At 54.6% G+C, this 18,556-nt stretch overlaps 1 protein-coding gene across 1 annotated transcript; it reads right to left on the reverse strand.

Moving 5' to 3' along the window:
* Nucleotides 1-318: 318 nt before the first annotated feature.
* On the reverse strand, nucleotides 319-18,307 carry GDF6 (growth differentiation factor 6). The gene is made up of 2 exons (XM_060127842.1): nucleotides 17,795-18,307; nucleotides 319-3,146 (listed from the first exon to the last, which is right to left on the reverse strand). Exons 1-2 carry the CDS (start codon nucleotides 18,216-18,218, stop codon nucleotides 2,185-2,187), a joined length of 1,386 nt encoding a protein of 461 aa, XP_059983825.1. The 5' UTR covers nucleotides 18,219-18,307; the 3' UTR covers nucleotides 319-2,184.
* Nucleotides 18,308-18,556: the final 249 nt, after the last annotated feature.

Raw genomic sequence — 18,556 nt, forward strand, 5'->3', positions numbered from 1 at the left:
TAAACCAGGCTGATTTATTAAGGGGGAAAATGAATTTAATAATACAGTATTAGATTGAGTATCATCCAGGAAAAGTGTACTGTAAAAAATGTTTTGAATATTAATTGACCTCTGGTAACTTTCGTGTCGTAAATATTTGTATTATAGTGAGGTAGACAGTTAAAAAAAAAACTCTCCATTAGACAGACTTAAAATTTTGTAATAATATTTAAGAAAATGATAACATTATGAAAGAATGAAATATCTGATGAATGCTTAACTTTGTACAACTCGAATATAAACTTTAAAAATATTAGAAATTATAACATTTGAGTGCATATAACGTTTTGTACATTAAGATGAATTGCATGCTGTCCATTTCCTCTTTGCACTTTCAGTCACCTTAAATAAACAAATATATACAGCCTTAACAGAACAACAGTGCATCCAAAGCAAATGTGCATTTTAAATTATTTCTCCTGGCCAAGTCTTTTTTTTCTTTCACTTAGCATTTTATATTAGCATTTATTATCAGTCTCACCCTTTCTTGGACAGTTTGTAGTTCTCTGAACCAAACAAGCAACAGGTTTAGATCAAGAGAGAGCAAAACCACTTAGGAAAAACAAAAACTTTTTGTAATGGTTGGTACAAGTTCCCTTGTTTAAACCATTTAATGGTCAAAGATGAGAAGGAAGTTAACTCTTCAAAGGGCCTACTTATGGACAATGTTTGAAAATAATACTGGTGCAGGCTGGGGGAAAGTTCATGTTTTTGGCAATCTGGGGATGGGTATTTAGCTTGTGCTCTGCTCTCTCCTGCTTCCGGAAGATGAATTCCATCCCTGCCTCCTTCCTCACCATCTGTCCCCGTCGTCTCCCACCTCAAGCTCAATGTAACACTTTGCTCTTTTCACAGTTTCTCATTACTAAGTTTTAAAAACATTGCCTAGCTGGTAATTACAATCTGAAACAATTCTTTTGGGGGAGCCCTGGGCTATTGCTGGCTGGTAATCTTTCAGGAATGTCAGAGAGAGGGGAGGGAACAAAGATTCTAAAGAACCTTTGGAGACAGGGGCTTGTGTCTCCTTTCATCCCTCTCCTCCCTGCTCCTGGCCTGTCCCTCTATCCCCATCCTTGGTGAGGGAGGGGGGAACCACCTTCCCTCCTGACTTCACCCTCCCTTTTCTTGGGTCACTTTCCCATCCTCTGCAACTCTTAACTTAGTTCTACAGTTAATTCTTCTGTACCCAGCCCTACCCATTTTTTGCTTAAATGGGAAATCACCTTCCCCTTCAAAGGGGATGTCTGAATTTTGGCAAATTCTGTTCAAAGAAATCAATGAGAAACAGACTTGAGGAAGGGCTTTTCCACAGGTTCCCTCCAGCCTGGGCTAAGGCACCTCTATGTCAGTCCCTCACAGGCAAGCCTTGTGGTTTCTCATTATCCTTTAGGGGGTTCCACTCGGACTCATTCTTGTCATTCCATCCATACCAGCTCCCTTTTCCCCCAGAAAAAGCAATAGTAATGGCAGTGACCTGAGCCCCCTGGAGTGAGATGCAGGTTGCCACTTCCCTATGCGGACAGAGGCCAGGGCAGAGCTGGGCATACGATCAAGCGGGAAAAGGCCCGCTTGGGCCCACCTCTTGCAAAGCTCTTCTAAAGGCAGGACCCCTCCTGGCTTTCCTATTTCTCTACCTTAACACTTTCTGTTGGGGGGAAGGGCGAGGGGACAAGGCACAGGCTACGACATGGCCAGAAAGACCCCACCTTCTTTACACAGGTAGCAAACAATCAGACAGAGAGGTGGTCAAAGGTGATTCTTCCCCCCAGTTTCCCTTCTTAAACTATTAATTTTTCAATCCTTGGAGCAGTTGAGAACCAGGTATGCGTCTCCCCTGCCCTCACCTCCCATCAAAACCTGGGAGACACACAAGGAAATCCAAAGCCACAATAATAAAGACAAAAACTAAAGAAATCCTCCTTGGCTTGTTTTTCCAGGGTGGCCGGGCAAGGTGTGAAAATCCGTCGCTCCCTCTGGGATGGCAGGTGGAAGGTTCTGGAAAGGCGGAACTCCCTGGTCTCCCACCCGGCTGAAAGCCCAGGCCGTTGCCCCACTCTCTGCCTCGTCCAAGGCTAGCTCCTCCTCCGCCCCTCTGCAGTCAGGCCTCCCCAGCGGTCCCGGGCCAAGGCGGCAGGGAAGGCGCCGCTACCTGCAGCCGCAGGACTCCACCACCATGTCCTCGTACTGCTTGTAGACCACGTTATTGCCCGCGTCGATGTACAGGATGCTGATGGGAGTCAGTTTGGTGGGCACGCAGCAGCTGGGCGGGGTAGAGCCGGGGTCCATGGAGTTCATCAGCGTCTGGATGATGGCGTGGTTGGTGGGCTCCAGGTGCGAGCGCAACGGGAAGTCGCACACGCCTTCGCAGTGGTAGGCCTCGTACTCCAGGGGCGCGATAATCCAGTCGTCCCAGCCCAGCTCCTTGAAGTTCACGTGCAGGGGCTTCTTGCTGCAGCGCAGCCTCGACTTCTTGCCGTGCCGCTTGCCGTGGCGGCTGGCGAAAGCTGTGCGCCGCCGCCGGCGGCCGGGCGAGGGCAGCCAAGACCCGGCGTCTGGGGTGCCCGACGGCGGCGGCCACGACCCCTCGGCGCCCGCGCCCGGGCCTGCAACCTCGGCCGAGCCCAGCTGCTCGCGCATCTCGGCGAACAGGTTCTTGCGCTGGGATCGGGTGAACACCACGAGCAGGGCGCGCTCCTGGGGGGTCCGCACCCTCCGGCCGAAGCCCAGACTCCGCAGGTCCGGGGGCGGTGGCTGCTGGAGCCCCGGCGCGCGCGCCTCGGCCTCGCCGGCTCCCTGCTCGCCCCACGCGACCCGCAGCTCCAAGCACAGCTGCTCCCGGGGTTGGTGGCGCAGGACCTGCCACACGTCGAAGACTTCCCAGCCGGGCCGGGGCGCCCCCTGCGGGTCCAGGGTCCGCGCGTCCAGCAGCAGGGGCGACAGGCAGGGGAAGAGCTGCACTTGGAGCGGCCCGGCCGGCGGCCCCCAGGGCGCTGCGGGCGCCTGGCGAAAGAGCCGCAGCTCCGCGCCCACCAGCTCTTCTTTGTCTGAGAGCGTGGACACATCAAACAAATACTTCTGTCTCCGGAGAGGAGTGTGCGAGAGATCGTCTGCGAGATAAAAAATAATTACAGTCAGTTTCACTTAAGAGGGAGATCAGCCCGGTGCTCCGCGGCCGCCCCTGGGAGGAAAAGGGCGGGGAGGGAACGGGACAGGCCGGTAGAGGTCCAGCTCGGCCCGCCCGGGGCTGACCACCCCGCCTCCCCGCCCGGCGGTGCGCGGCATAGAAGGGGAGGGCACCAGGGCGGCCCCCTCCTCCCCTTCAGCCCGGGACTCCCTGGGCGGAAGTCGGTGGCTGCTGGAGTGGCGGCCGCGGCGGCGGCCTCCCGGGTTTTCCCCCAAGAGCCTATGTAACCACTAATGTGCCCTTTGTGGTCGCAGCCCGGCCCGCATTCCCCCAGACCTCCTCTCGGCTGGCTCATTCTCATCATTCACGTCTCGGTTCAAATGTCACCTCCTCCGAAAGGCCATGCTCGACCACCCGGATCTAAAGTAGCCTCCCTCGGTCACTATCACGGGACCCTGGTTTATTATCTTCAAGGCACTTAGCACTATCTACAATGACCTCGTTTATATTTGTCTCCTTAGTGGTCTGTCTTTCCCAGCATAAGCCCGCCCCTCTCCAACAGCCCATAGGAGCTAGGACCCTGTCCTGTCCATCTGGCTCACCGCTACGGCTACAGGCCTGCTCGACCTAGGATACACGCTGGTCAGTAAGCGGGAAACATCTAGAGCAGTCATTCTCAGTCTACCACCTAGAGAATTTTGGGTATGCTTCAGCCAACTGAACCAATATCTGAGGACAGGGCCTGGATATTGGACTTTTGTTGCGGTTCGTTAGCTTTGGTTTTTTTAAGCTCCCAGTTGACTTGAAGGTGCAGCCCTAGTTGAGATCCGCAGGTCTGGGAGAAGATGCCGCCCAGCAGGCAGTTTTGCTGGTGCCTTTAGGCCCAGGACAAAGTTGACACAACGAGGAGCTGCAATGTGATTTCTCTCTTTCTAAAATTCATCAGCCACTTAACAAACAAAAGAGCAGGGAGGCTTTCAGAAGTCTGCAGAGGGGCAAATGAACCAACACAAACACAAGGCATCTATCCATTGAGAAGATCCTGCAGCCAATGAGAAATAAATATATCAGTAAGGAGAAAACCAGAGCCACACACACACACACACACACACACACACACACACACACACACACACAGTGACATTCTCCCCTCCCCCACCCACCCAATCTGAAATCTTCTTGCTTTGCAACTAATCCTGAAGATAAAATTTTTGGTTACCACTGAGAGAAAGAATGGGGACACATGGAGGGGGAACAATAACAGGCTTTAAATCCAAGGCGAATTCTTGGGGACCCAGGCAAAACTGGACTGGACTTCTTTTTTGACACATTTGTGCATGAAGCCAACCCCACTTCAGTGTGCAAGGCGGAAAGCTAACCAGATTTTCTTGGGCTGCCTTCTCATAAAATATTTACAACCCAGCAAATACAAAAATCCCCAAAGCCCCTAGCTTTCCCCAGAAGCTAGTAAAGTTTGGGTAGATTTCAATAGTAAAAGTGTCACCGGGTCCCAGGTCCGACCCTCACTGCCTGTCCAGATGTAGCCCCAGGGCACTGGATCTGGGCCTCAGCCACACCCAGTTCCCACTCTGGGCTGACCGCCGGGCGGCTGCCTCACTCTAACACACAAGTCCCGACCTGAGACGGAGCTGTGGGAAGGGTTAGAGAGGTGAAAAGGGAAAAGCTGCTGGAGGCGGTTGATTTATGGAAGCCAAGACCTTCAAACCGACCAGGGCACATTAAAATCAGTGGGAATTCAGCACACTTTCTTCTCCTCCTTTAAAGAAACCTGTGTCTGACAACATTCAACCACCACCCAGATCTCTGGACCTACTGCCTGAGGCTTCACTTTCCTGGCTCTCATATTTCTCTCCCCCCCAAAACTGAGGATGTGGTGAGAGGGAGAAACCTAAGGCACTTGCTGCACCAGCTAAATGTCGTGAGGGCTGACATATTTTTCATCCTTTATCTATGAGCACAGATCAGTTCTGCAAGGTAGGTACTCATATTGTTCCAATTTTACAGAGAGGAAAACCAAGGCTTGGAGAAAATAATGACCAAAGTCTCACAACTAATGAATGGTGGTATTGGGACCCAAACCTAGGTCCGTTTAATTTCAGAGTTGGAGCATTTAGCCTGTAAGCCCCACTGCCTGTCCATTAGAGTCCAAGTCCTGGATCTGAGGCAACCAGGAGTGACCACGGTACAAGGCGTGGAGGATACAGTCCCAGCTGTATTTTCAGGGCTTGCTAGGAATAAAACCTGGGCTCCTTTAGGAAATCATTTCCATCTCTGCTTATATAACTCTTGAGACAGTCTGTCACTGGTCGGAGAGCATTAGGCAGGTGTAAAGGATGATTTATTTATTTCTCTCTCATGCAACACGGAGAAATCAGCCTGCTTTTGTTTTCATTCTTTTTTTTTAAAGTGTGGGCTAATAAATGGTCTGCACAGCTGAGTCACATTTCTCTAGTCCTCGAGAGTGGTCAAAACAAAGGAAAGCATCTGTAAAAAGAGGGCTCCACTGGTTCTGCAGCCTTGGGATTTCGCGTGATTTTTCTAGCAAGATTAGCCTGCTCCTACTCTTTCCAGGGCTGGGTGGGGGGGAGTGCAAATGAGGCTTCAGTCTGTATCCTGCTCTCTTTTCTTCCCATCCAGGCTCCATTCCACAGTTCGAGGGGTCTTACCTGCGTGGATGTGGACACCCTTGCCCACAGCTCCAAGCTTCCCAGGCTACAGGGGCACACATCAGCGATGTGACACACCCTTAGGAGGACAGACCCAAAGAAGAAGCTGCCCAGGCCCTGGAAGTGGGCTCAGGGCTATTTGAGCAAGAACTCTGTGGCTCAGGTACCAGACTAGAGCAGTAGCTCTCAAAGCCAGTGAACCTGCAGTGGTCCCTAAATCTGCATCGTCAGCATTACACAGGAACTTGTTAGACATGCAAATTCTCTTGAGCCCCAGAGGTTTGTAGCAGAGCCCAGAATTTGCACTTCTCCTCAGTTCCCAGGAGATGTTGATTCTGCTGGTTGGGGACCCCGCTATAAGAACCACGAATCTAGATAAGCACATTTCATTGACTCTTCAGATTCCCCACCAAGTGGGGAGGGCACCACAGGAGGTGAGAACAAAACAGGGCCCTAGGGCCCCAAAGCACTGGGCCCAAGACAGGATCTAAGGCAATGCTCACCAGAACCAAGTCCCTATTGCTCCCTGTTCCTTCCGGCCCCTCACAGCCACGTCCACATTTTTTCACTCTTTCAGCCACATGTACTCTCACTGGTTCTCCAGAACCTCTAACGCGTGAGTGCGGCTGCCCTGTGCAGCTCCCCTACGGACCGCATTCTCCACCTGTCTGGACCTGCTCTGGAGGCATGCGTCACAGAAATAGCCCAGAGGAGGCATCCAACCTGGGGAGTGCACACACCGTCCACTGTGACCCTGCAGACACTCTGCCTGCTGACCTGGCCTCACAAGGCCTGGCCGTGCCGCCATGGCCATCCGTGGGTACGAAGCCAGTTCTTCACACCTTCTCCCGCAAGCCTCCTCTCCCATTAAGTCCTGTATAGAGGAGAGCTGATGTCATCAAGTGACACTCTCTCCCATCCTCTTGCCTAGAAACAGGCAGTTTTCATTTCAGAATCTGTAGGTGGCGCCTTCTTGCATCCTGGAAGGTCAATCTTACGCTTCAGGCCTTGAAATTGAAATTGATCAGTAATAAATCACGAGAGCTATCTTTTTTTGCTTTTTATCTGTATCAACCTGGTCTGTTACAGCTTGGCTTATACCCAGGTTAATGCAGGGTTTGCTGAGTATTAGACAGAGGGACCCCTCAAGTTTTAATCGCTGGATTTGTGCTTTTCAGCTTGCTCTGGTGGGTGGGCAGAGGAAGGAGGGACGGAGAGAAGAGAACAAACCACCTTCATATTTGAAGAAAATTCTTCATAAATAGGTCAGCCTTTTTTGAGTTAAGGGCAAGTCGGTTGAAGGTTAGGAGCACCTCAAACATATACATTTGGTGTGGAATTGATTAAAAAATAAAATAAAAATTTAAAAGGAAAGCAAATAAGGGAACGAGAACGAATCACTTCAACGTAGGGACTATCACGCCCACTTTAAATGAGGAAACTGGCTTAGAAAGCTACGTGGCTGGAGGAAGCTAAGAAGCAAGCACCAGATCGTAAAGAAAAGGATGCCCGCGGCGCCTAAGTCCGGACACCCCAGGAACCGCGCCCCGGGAAGGCGGCGTAAGGGTGACGGTTGCTCAGCGGCAGGACCCGAGCCTCGCCGCCCACACGCGCTCCTCCAGCTGGGGGCGGCTCCCCCGCGCCCCCCTGCAGATGGCTTCCGAAAACCCGAATCGTCCTTCGGTTTGGGGCGGAAAGGCCGCGCACTGCATGTTCCCCAAGACGTCTTGAGATACGTACGCAGCTTGAGGTCCCTCTTGAGAGTCCTGGTTGAACTGTGTGTCACTCGCTGGCCCCGAGGGCTCCCCCGAGCTCCGGCTCCCCCGAGCTCCAGCTCGCCCAACCCCCAAGGCCCTTCGCGCCCAGACCCTGGGCTCCCCAATGCTGCTAAGCGCGTGTTCCGCTCGCGTCCTCTGAATTCGCCGTGACCTGAGCGGCCACTCGTGGGCGCCTGGCCGGGCCCCACACGCCTCCACCCGCCGCCCCACCACGCGTCCCGCCGCACGTCCTCCGAAGGCACATCCTCCAGCGAAGGGCTGCGGCTCAGAAAGCCGAGATGAAACGTGGCTCTCCCACCCCTACTCCCCTAGGTGGGGATGGAGGAGGGGCGTATAATCACCCGTCTTCGCAAAGGAAACTCCAGATGTCTGCAGCTCAGCCTTTCCCCCATCCTCAAAAGCATCCCTGAATGCTTCTGGGCGTGCTTTTGTGCTGGGGGTTGGGTGGCCTCCGTCCGCGAATCCTCACCGAGAGTGTCCGAGGCCCGTCGTACTGTTACACTCTTTTATAGGTGACTGTTACACTCTCATAGCGGGCTCCAAGAGGCGTCTTCACTTGCCCAATGACTTGCAGCTTGGCAGGGACACTATTTGAAGGTCTTTATTCCAACCGAGGCCCTCAGACCTGAGGCCACGCCCCTCTCACAGGGTTCTCCTTTGGCGGTGGAGCAAAGAGGGAGGGAGGACACCAGACACACGTCCATCACCAACGCCGTCGACACAAAGGGAGCTGGGTTCTGCCAGGAATTCTTTTTTCCTTTACTGGAAGTAAGAAGACCTCCGAGCGGGGAATTCATAGCTAGGTTTGGAGTCACTTCTTCTCAGGTCCCTCAGCCCTGAGGGTGCCCTGAGGTGCCACAAAGTCCACAAGTTGGAAATAGAGTCAGGTGTACTGGGTGAGTAAAAATGAGCCACCAGCCCTGTCTCCTCTGAGGTATGAAGGTCTCTGAGTAATTTGTGCTCCAACTATGACCCTCTTCTGGGACAGTGATCTCCCGGGCATCGCCCTGTACTCTTGTCCTGCGCCCTGCCTCCACTGAGATCTGAGTCTTGCAAACTGCTGAGCAACGCCCTGAGGTGCAGAATCAGGACCCCACCCACACAATTCACCCTTTCTGGGGTGTTTCTGCTGACATCCAGTATGCTCATCACAGCAAACACTGGGCTAAGTCCTTACTATGTGCTGGGCATGATCTAAATTCTAAACTTATAATAAGTCGTTTAAGCTTCAAAACGACCTATGGAAAAAAGAAAAGATATCATTATTATGTTACGGATCACAAAACTAAAACACAGAGAGCTCAAGGTAACTTGCCCAAGATAGAGGTAGATGGAGTAGTCTGGTTCCAGTATCTGTGCCACCACCCTGGACATCCCAGACCCTGATCTTTGTGTCTGGTAGAAACCCTGAGAAGGCTCCAGTTCTTTCATGCTGCCTATGAATTTGGGGAGGGCATCAATCCCTGATCTCCAAGTGTCAATCACTCCCTAATCAGCAGAATAGAAGGGATGCCAACAACTGGACTTTTGAAGTAGATTTCGAAGGAAACAATTTTCTCATCTGCAAAATGAGAATATAAGGCCAGCTCAAAGTCACTGAGGGAAGGGTGGCAAATGAGATAGAGTAGGAAAGACATCTGAAGATGTGTGTAAATGTTAGTTACTACCGACAACATGGAATGAGCATAGGAGTCCTGAGGGTGAGAGGCATAGATTTGAGTCCTGCCCTGTAACTTATTGGCTGGGTGGCCTTGGATGGACTGGGTCACATAATCTTTCCCAGCCTCATATATCTCATCTGGAAAATGGGAGAATGACCCCCACTTTGCAGAGTCATTGTAAAGATCAGAGTCGAGGTAACGAGGGCAGGCTGTGCATGACAGACAGAAGCGTCCAGTGAATGCAGCCAATATTACTGTAACTACCTACGGCCAGGTAGGGGGAAGATACACATGTCCTCCTCTTGGCCTTCTTTGAGGAGATACAATTCAGTTCTTTCCACAGGATTTGCAGAAGTGAGTGGAGGAAAGGTGCTGGGCAGAGGGGTTAAGAGAGAAGCAAGGGCTTCCAGCAAAGGGCCAGGCCCATAGGGGTTTCAGCTTCACCCCCATCACCTTGCTCCTTCTCATCCCCCAGGCCTTATCCATTGCTCTGGCCCCTCCCACAATGCCAAATCAACAAACGACCTCCAGCCAGAACCTCGTCAAGGACAGGGCCCTCCTTGCAGGGTCCCTCCTCTGGGGTTAGCCCATGTGCGAACCCCTTTGGCTCCGGGCAGCCGCAGCCCCGAGAAGCCTGGTGGCTGATCTCCTTGCCCCACCTGTCCCACTTCTCCACTGGCATCCTATGGGCAGGAACAGTCCACGGAGCCATTGTAGGGTGCGGGTGTGTGTGTTCCCTATGTTTTTCAGCCTGCAGGTTGGAGGAGAGCAGGGTGGTAGCAGTGAATGACCCCTCGGGCTGCGGCGTCAGGGGCGGCGGCATCGCAGTCCCACAGAAGCCCCTCCCACCATACAGTCACCGCCCCACTTCTTTCTAGGTCTCTTGGCTTCCCCAGTGTTTGCCCCAATAGCTCGTCCTGAATTCCCAGCTTCTTTCCTCCTTTCAAAGACCAGAAAGGCCCGAGGGAAGTCCTCCACAGAGGACTTTTCCACCCACTTTCCAAAGCCTGGCGGATCCCTACCTTCCTCCCTGTCTCGAGCCTGGGCTTGCGAACCACACAGAATTCATCGAGTCTGGTGGCCTGCCTGGATCCCACAGAGAAACCTCGAAGTTCCCACAGCAAGTTCTGCCTCAGCCAGCGGCAAACCAGTGAAGCTGGGAGGGGGAGAGAAGAGGAACCCCGATTTCCACCCGACTGGGAACAACTCCACGCTCCTAGGGAGCCGCAGCACAGCCTTCAGTAACGCAGCTCTCTGGCAGGAGATGGGCCAGCCCTCTACTCTGAGCTCTGGGCGCTGGGCACCCCCAGCAGGAGTCCGAAGTCGCCTCCAAGAGACTCCTTTTTTCTTTCTAGGACGAAACAGATTCATTGACAAAGTAGTTTCCGTGCACTTGGTGCGAACTCTCATGGCCTCTCAGGGGCTCAAGAGGCAGAGACGCAAAGCCCAGATCAAGGACACTTCACCAGGCGACTCTTTTCCCCGGCATCCCACCCTGGGCTCTTGAGCACAGTGGCCCAAATCTTAATCTGACACCACTGCAGATGAAGTCCACATAGAAGCCGGTGACACCCCTCACGCTAGAGCCTCTCTCCCCACCTTTCCGCCGCAGCCAAGCAGCCTGTGCCTGGCGTCCGTGGCCGCGGCATCCCCGCAGGTTGCTGCCTTCTCTCGGAACCTCTGGAGCAGGGCCCGGACCTGGTTGATTTACCCAAGGTCGCCCTCCCTGCAATGCCGACCTGTAGGGTCACCTGGGAGTCCAGGGGAGCAACCCAGGCCCAGCGGGGAGGGTATCACAGCCCTGAAACCGCCCTTCGGGCTAGAACATGATCGCAGCCTTTTGACTTGAGAGCTTGGAGATGAAAAGTAGAAGAAAAGGTTCCCATTTTATGTTGTTTCCCCTCCCCGACCGGTTCTGAGGTTGCAGGTGGGGAGACGGGCTCAGACTGGCGTGTGGTCAGGATATTGGACCCTCGGTGTCAAGGGGTCCCGCGCAGGAGAAACCTCAGTGATGTGTTCTTTAAAGTGCTGGGCCGGACGCAGCTTCTGAGCAAGGGATCGCGGCAACTCAGCTCCACTGTGTTCACCTCGGGCTGACTCCCGAAATAACGTCCTAGCAAAATAAGATTCGTGGTGGTAGCTATGGGCCATAGTCTAGCATCGTTCAATTTCCCTCCCCACTGGGCGTGGGGGCGGCGGTCAGCTGGGAAGTGGGATCGGAACTGGACCAACTTGCCTGGAAGCCAGATTTGCAAAACAGGCGCACGGGTTCTCTTCGGTTCCTACGTTATTTAGGGGGTAAGGGGGACGGGTAAACCAGCCCTGACAGACCCCAAAGCCAACCCTCTGCTCTTGCTTTCCCCTCCGCTCCAGCAGCCAGACCCGCGCCAGCCGGGGCCAGAGGCCCGCCCTTCTTCTCCACTGCAAGCCCACTATAGGGTCCCTAAACCCTGCCCCGCCCCCAGGCGCCCGGGCCGCTCGCTGCGCAGCGCGCGCCTCTCTGCTAACGCTGGTCAGCGCCGCCCGCCCACTCCCAGCGCACCCAACCCTCGGCCCCCAGCAGCGTTAATGGACTGTCCTGGAGGGCAAGGAACAGCAACCCTGGAACCCATTAGGCCGACGAGGACCTATTTAATTCCTGTAAACAGGAGACACCATTTAACCGACATTGAGCTTAAAAATAAACAGCCAGGCTTTAAGGGCGGGGGATGGGGGCTTGAGGGAGGTAGTAGATGCCAAGCAAGGAAGTGGCGCTGCGGATCCACATTCCTGTTTGCCACACCTCGCGGCCTCGGTTCGGAGCCCTTCCCGGGTCCAGAGAGCATCGCTTGACCAGGGTTATTCCCTACCCTAAGAGTTATCGAACTACTGTCCTTCACTTTACTCAAAAGTCCCCAGGGATTATTGTGAATTTGCTCCGGGTCGTTTGATGCAAGCAGAAGTCCTGGCAGGAAACGAAAGTTTTCGTTCTGCCCTATTTCTATCAAACCATCTTTCCCCCACCTCTGTGTTCAGTTCCCTTCTCCCTCTCCCCACGCCGCCCCAGGAAGACGTCACCAATTTCAAGGAGGTGAGCCGCCAGAACCCCGAGAACTCCAGCTGGGAAAAAGCGAGTTGCACTAAGGCCTCCATCAATGCAACGCTCTGCGTTCCCCGCGGGTCCAGGCGACACGCATCCCCTCTGGTCGTAAGGGGGAGGTTTCAGGTCTTGATTCAGTTTGCGCGGGAAGGGATTCCCAAGGCCTGTCGTGGGTTGTGGCTTAGGTAATTTTTTTTTTTTTTAATGTACAGAAACGACAAGGATGTTTGAGCACGTTTTTCGATCCCCTCCCCCACCAGCAACTCTACCGCGCAAACTCCCAGAGCTCGAGAGCCTCCCGCGCCAGGAAAAAGCTCAGTGTCCTTCTCAGATTAGTCTCCCCTGCCAAGGAAGCCCGCCCCAGAATTCCGGCGCTTCTTGCACTCTCGCTGCAGAAGACACTAGGTGTGTTTAGCTTCTTGCTAAGGCAGCCTTTGTAAGGCAACCCTTAAGGCCTTAGGGGTGGGAGTGACATTAACTGCTATTTAACAACAAGCCAATGGCTAAGGGTTTGGTTTGTGGCCTGAAAAATGTTTTAATCATTCCAACCAGAAGAGCAGAACAAACTTCTGGTTTAAGGCTTCCTTCCCTTACCCCGGGGTTCTTATAGGACCTGCCAGTTCACCAGGTTTGAGCAGGATCCTGAACCTGGACGGCGACGCAAACCCCGCGCGGTGCTCACACCGGCGCGCCCTCACACGCACGTACTTAAAAGCTCAGCAATCCTTTCCCAAGGCTGTTCCCTCTTTCCGGGGAAATAAAGCCTAGATTGGAAACTTCTGCCGGCTTCCTCACTTGGCCGTCTGGTCTGCATTAGTGTTTTTATAAGGGACTCAAACAAATCGAATACAAGGTCACCAAATAATTAACAGTTGTGAATTCCCTCCGTCCCCATTAAAATGCTTCCCTGCTTATATTTCATTTTCCGTTTGCCAACGACAACAGGGTCCGGGCAAAAGCACCACTGCGTTGATTGCACTACTCTGCGGCCCAGGTCCACCCAGAAACACGCTGTTTTGCATAAACATGCCACACCAGACGAACTTCAATCAGGAAGGAACTATGCCGCTCTTAGAATGTCCTCCCCGTTAGCTGTCCTGCCCTGCCCCCTTGGCAATCGCAACCCAGAAGGTAAACCTAGAAGCCAACAAACAATCCGCGGCAAACTCTCCCGAGGTTCATTTCTAGGGTGTCAAATTCCTCAAGGATGTTCCGATCTCGTTTGGGTTTGTGTGTGTGTGTGTTTTGGTGTTTTTGTTTTTTTGTTTTTTATCTGTTCCCTGCTGCCTCCTTTCTGAGAGTGCTATTGTAACAATAACAACAAATATTTAAAGAGAATTCTTATTTCAAAATCATCTGGAAACCTAACTCACAGCAATATTCTTAGATTCATTTTGGTTTCTTCATCCTTAAGAGGCTTTTTTGTTCTCCCTTGTTGGAATTACATGGCGCTTCTCACTACAGAAACTAAAGTCCAAGTTTTGCTTCTCTCTCCCTCCCCCTCTATCTTACAGCCATGTTGAATTCATAGGAGTTCTCATTGTCTGCCTTTCCAGGGCCCCAGGGTTAGAGATCCAAGCCTCCTGTACTCGTGGTCTTGTAATGAGTTCTATCAGGTGCTAACTGTAATTTCTCTATATCCAACCTGGTCCATCCTGATCCTACGACTGCACCGACACAAACATTCACACACTTTCTCATCTTTATGGATCCAAAATCATCTTGAAAGCACAATATGGAGGCATTTTTAAAGGTCAAGGATAAGGTAGTTTGTGCGTTTTACAGGGAGTACAAAGAAGAAGCAAGGCACAGCACAGTTTTAGACCCCTGAATCCAAAGTTTCACTCCAACTCCTAACTGGGTCTTAAAAGATCACAGAGGAATATTAGACCGGGTGAGAAATCTGTCAACTTCTTCCATTTCTGCATCTTGCCACCATCCTTTAGAAACCTCCTCACCCTCACCCTACCCATGTAGTGCCATAGGTAAATATGCAGGGGCTAGAACTGGATATGTGCTTCAGCTCTCACTAGCTGTGTGACCTTGAACAATTTGCTTAACCTCTCTGTCTTCCTTAATTGACCTGTAAAACAGGGACTGTAGCACTTTCTTCCCGGTGGTTGGGGGTGTTGTTAAAATTAAATGAAATAATTCATGTAACAAATGTTAGCCCAGTACTTGGTACACAGTAAGTGCTCAACATGTCAATATATCTTAGTTATTATGATTACCCCTAGTTGTTTGGAGAGCGAACCGAAAGGGGGGACACTTTTTTTCTTTTAAACTTGCAATAAGGTGTCCTCCTCATGGGGCTTGGGAGAAGGAGGCACGGGCTGAGGCATTACAGAACACGCAGTCTTTATAGACCTAAAGCGCTCTTCATTCATTCACAATGGACAGAGTTTACCCCGCTCTCCCTCTCTTAAACGCAAGCTGTAGGTGTCATTTCTAGGGTTCCGGGGTCCCCGGGTGAGGAAGGCTTTTTACAAATACTGTACTGTACGTAAGTAGTTCATGCCTCACGAGAGGATTTCAGGACTCCTTCCGTTTTCTTTGCTCCTCCCCCTGAGGGACCCCTGCTTCTCGAAGCCAAGCCTGCCACACTCGACGGCGATTTAAACATCCCCGAGGCAAGGCGCCAAGTTAACGCGGCTGGCCCAGCTCTCAGCTGGCCGCCGCTCTTACCTCCTTGTCCTGCCTTCCACGGCTGGGGGAGGGGATGCTGGAAGGTCTGGCGCGGTTTAAGAGTCCCCACGTGAGAGGGGCGGAAGTCCTCGCCAGGAGTCGGGATGCGCGGCTGGCGGGTCCCTTCCATCACGGGAGACTAGACAGCATTTGATGTGTTATGACATGAACCCTCAATTAGATCGCTGAGTTGAAACACTCCAATCAGGGGCCCGATGCTAAGCAAGCCCCGGAAGGTCCAGCCCGAGGTCACCGCCGGTGACACATCAAATCAAAATCAGTGAGAGAGAAAGTGAGGCTTTCCCTTTATCAAGCTTGTGCTGTGGCCCGCAACATACCCCCTCCTCTGCGCGCGCCCTCCAGCCCGCGGCTTCGCACTCCTTCGCCCCAGCGCGGCGTGCTACCAGCCGCACAGCCTTCGCGGTCAACTAACTACCTTTCTTCGCGTTTTCTGGGAACCGGAGGGCGTGGAGGAGACCGCGCCTTTGAAGCTGCGGTCCAGGTGGTCACGACGCGCCTCCTCCGGCGGGGGACCGCGTTCGGGAGTGGAAGCCGGACGTTTGGATCTCGGTTCGGCTAGCCTAGAGAGCTTGGCTCGGGAACTGAGGGCCCACCCCCCCAACCTGGGCGCGCAGCCAGTCCCCTCCCTACCTCCGGCGCCCCGGGGGCGCCCAGCGCGGTGCCCGCGGACAGGCTGCTGCAGCGCGAGCCAGGGTGAAGCGAGCCAGCCTCTGCGCCGGACCTGGAGCCCCCAGAGACCTCCCACACTTGCCCCAACGCCGCAGGCTTCGGTAGACGCCTCCCAGCCGCCCGCAGGGTCCCTTGGTCCCGTGCCAAACTCACAGGGCGCAGCTTACGAGTTAGGGGGTGTCCGCTTGGGGGAGGGGCGGAGGTTTTGGCCACTTCCCGTGGGGAGAAGAAAATGCGCGCCCAACCGCCCGCCACCCTGGGCCTGCGGGATTTCTTCCCTTGGGGAAAGGCCTCCAGAGTACTTTTCTCTGTGCTTCCTTACTCTCTCGACTAGGCAAGTCTAGGGTAGCCTTCGATTATGGTATTAGAGAAGGCGAACGATAAACAGAAGATTTGGAGGGAGAGAAACAACAGAGGCAGGGAAAGGGGTGGAGGTGGGGAGAAGGCGAGCTGCGCTGGCAGCGGGGCGGCCGGGGCTCCAGGTGCAGCGGTACGAAGAAGCCACTTGTATTTGCCAGGGTGACTTTAGCAGTTGTAAAATCACCATAAAATACCTGGCGTTAATTTGCCGCCCAGACTTTTCAGCAGCTCGTGAACCTCGCTGACCTCGGGCTGCAGCCGCGAACCGAGCGTGGGCAAGACCCATGCCCGCAAGGAAGGCGGCTGCAAGGGAGGGGGCTCGGGGGCTGAAGCCTGGGAAGAGCCCGAGGCTCGGGGCGGTTAGCCTGCTCTGTAAAGCTTCGAGGGCGTGCAAGTGCCCCCAAGGCAGTCGGGGCAGAGCAGCCCTCCCAGTCCGAACCCCCGTGCTCGCCGGTTCCTGGGCGACCCCCCTTTCACTGACCTGGAAGTGGGAGGCAGGGAAGGCGTCCGAGTCGAGGAGCTAAGTCCGGGCAGGGTGGCGGAGTGGATAGATGCCCAAATCTCTTTTATCTCCTCCGTCCTTTCTTCTCGTCCCCTACCTCCCGTTTGCCCTTCCTTTGCTTTTTCTCCCTTCCTTACTGCCTCCTTCTATGGTATTGTCTCTTCTCTTTAGGAACTGAGTTCCCGGCGCCTGCAGCGCGAGGTTCTCTCCAAGGCTGCAGACCAACGCAGGTGGCAAGGAGGGGGCGCAGGGGTTTCCGCAGACTCCCACACATGCACCCGCGCCCACAGAGGGGACCAAAGACGGGGCCCCTGGTAGAAGCGCAGAGACAGGAGAGCTGCCTGGCTCAGAAAGGTGAACAAGCACACCCAGGCACCCGTGTGAGCTAAGCACCAACAAACCCCCAAATTTAGCTCACTTGCCCCTGCCCTCGGCCCGCCCTGCAAGTTGCTGCCGCTGCCTCTGCAGAAATGACTCTGTTGAGGCCCCGGAGTGGCCGAGAGCGCGCTGCAGGAGCCAAAAAAAAAAAAAAAAACAAAAAGCCCGAGGGCGCGGGGTTCCTACGCGGCTGACCATCCCCACGTCCAGCGCGGGGACGAGCCGGGTACCCGGGCAGCGGCTGGGCCAGGGCACTGCCAGACGCCAATCGCGGACTTGCTTCATCGACCGTGGAAGTCTCTTCTGCCGGCTTTTCCCGGAGCGGATGGGAGCTCGGGGCTTTCCAGCGCTCACTCAGGCCCCTGAGCCGCTCGGTACCCCACGGCAGCCCGACCTTGGACCGCGCACCCGGTACAACCAGTGACCCCTTGCCACGGGTTCCCAGTCCCCGTCGCGACCCCTCTCCAGCTCCGGTCATTTGCCCGCCACCTCCCGCCCTCCACGCTTCCTCCACCAGCCACCAGACGTGCCACGCTCCTTTCTGCAAAAGGCAAGAGGAAGAAGGAAGGAAGGGAGAGAGAAAGGAAGGAAGGGAAAGAAGAAAGCGAGGCAGGGAGGATTGCATACTGGAATAAAATCTGCAGCCGCATTCGGAAACTTACTTAGGCTTGAGAAAAACTGTTTAAGAAAAGAAAGGGGGAGGTATCCAGAACGAGAAGGGAATTCACAAATGCAGCCTCCTGCCAGAGCCGGAGCTGTGCCCTGGCTGCGGAGCTCCAGGGAGAAAGGAGTCGGGCGTCTTGCCACTTACCTAGTCCCCTGTCTACAAAGCTAGTGATCGTATTAGCCGACTTGGAAGACTGGAAAAAGCTGGCATTGATGCCCAACTTCTCGGCAATGGAGTAAGTCCTGTAGATTGACAGCATGTACTCGTGGGGCACCACGCGCGGGCCCCTGCCCGGAGGCTCCTGAGCCTCGGGCTGCTGTGGCGGCCGCCGCCGGGGCTCCTCCTGCGGCCTCGGCTGTGGCTCCTGCCGCCCCAGGGGCGCCCGAGCCGTGGCACTCTCTCGCGACGCCCGCGGCATCTTCCCTTCCTTGCGGCTTCGCATTCCCTTGGCGGAGCCCAGCTGGGTGGACGACGAGGAGGATGAGATGGAAGCTTGCTGGAAACCGGGCAAATCCCACAGGAAACTGATGAGGAAGACGGCCGAGAGCAGGACCCTGGGGGTATCCATGGCGAGCGGGTCCCCGAGAGGCGGCGGCGCGGGTCGCGAGGGGCGCGGAGCGGCTGGACAGCGGCCGGGGCCCGGCTCCTCGGGCGGACTCGGAGTGCGAGGAGCCGGGTCCCAGCCACACAAACCCCGGCCCTGCCACGCCCCCTCCCGCCCCTCGCCGGGAGGGGAGGGAGGAGAGGGGAGGGAGGGGAGGGGAGCCGAGGGTGGGAGGAGAGGCCGGGTGGTGCGGGCAGGAGGTGTGGGGGAGAGGGGCCGCTGTGGGCCGGGGTGGCAGGGGGACGCAGCGCCCCCGCGGGACGCACGCGGGGTTGCCAGGCGGTGCGCGCAGAGCGGGCCAG

This window comes from Lagenorhynchus albirostris, chromosome 17, assembly GCF_949774975.1.
Source record: "Lagenorhynchus albirostris chromosome 17, mLagAlb1.1, whole genome shotgun sequence".
In the NCBI taxonomy this organism is placed as follows: Eukaryota; Metazoa; Chordata; class Mammalia; order Artiodactyla; family Delphinidae; genus Lagenorhynchus; species Lagenorhynchus albirostris.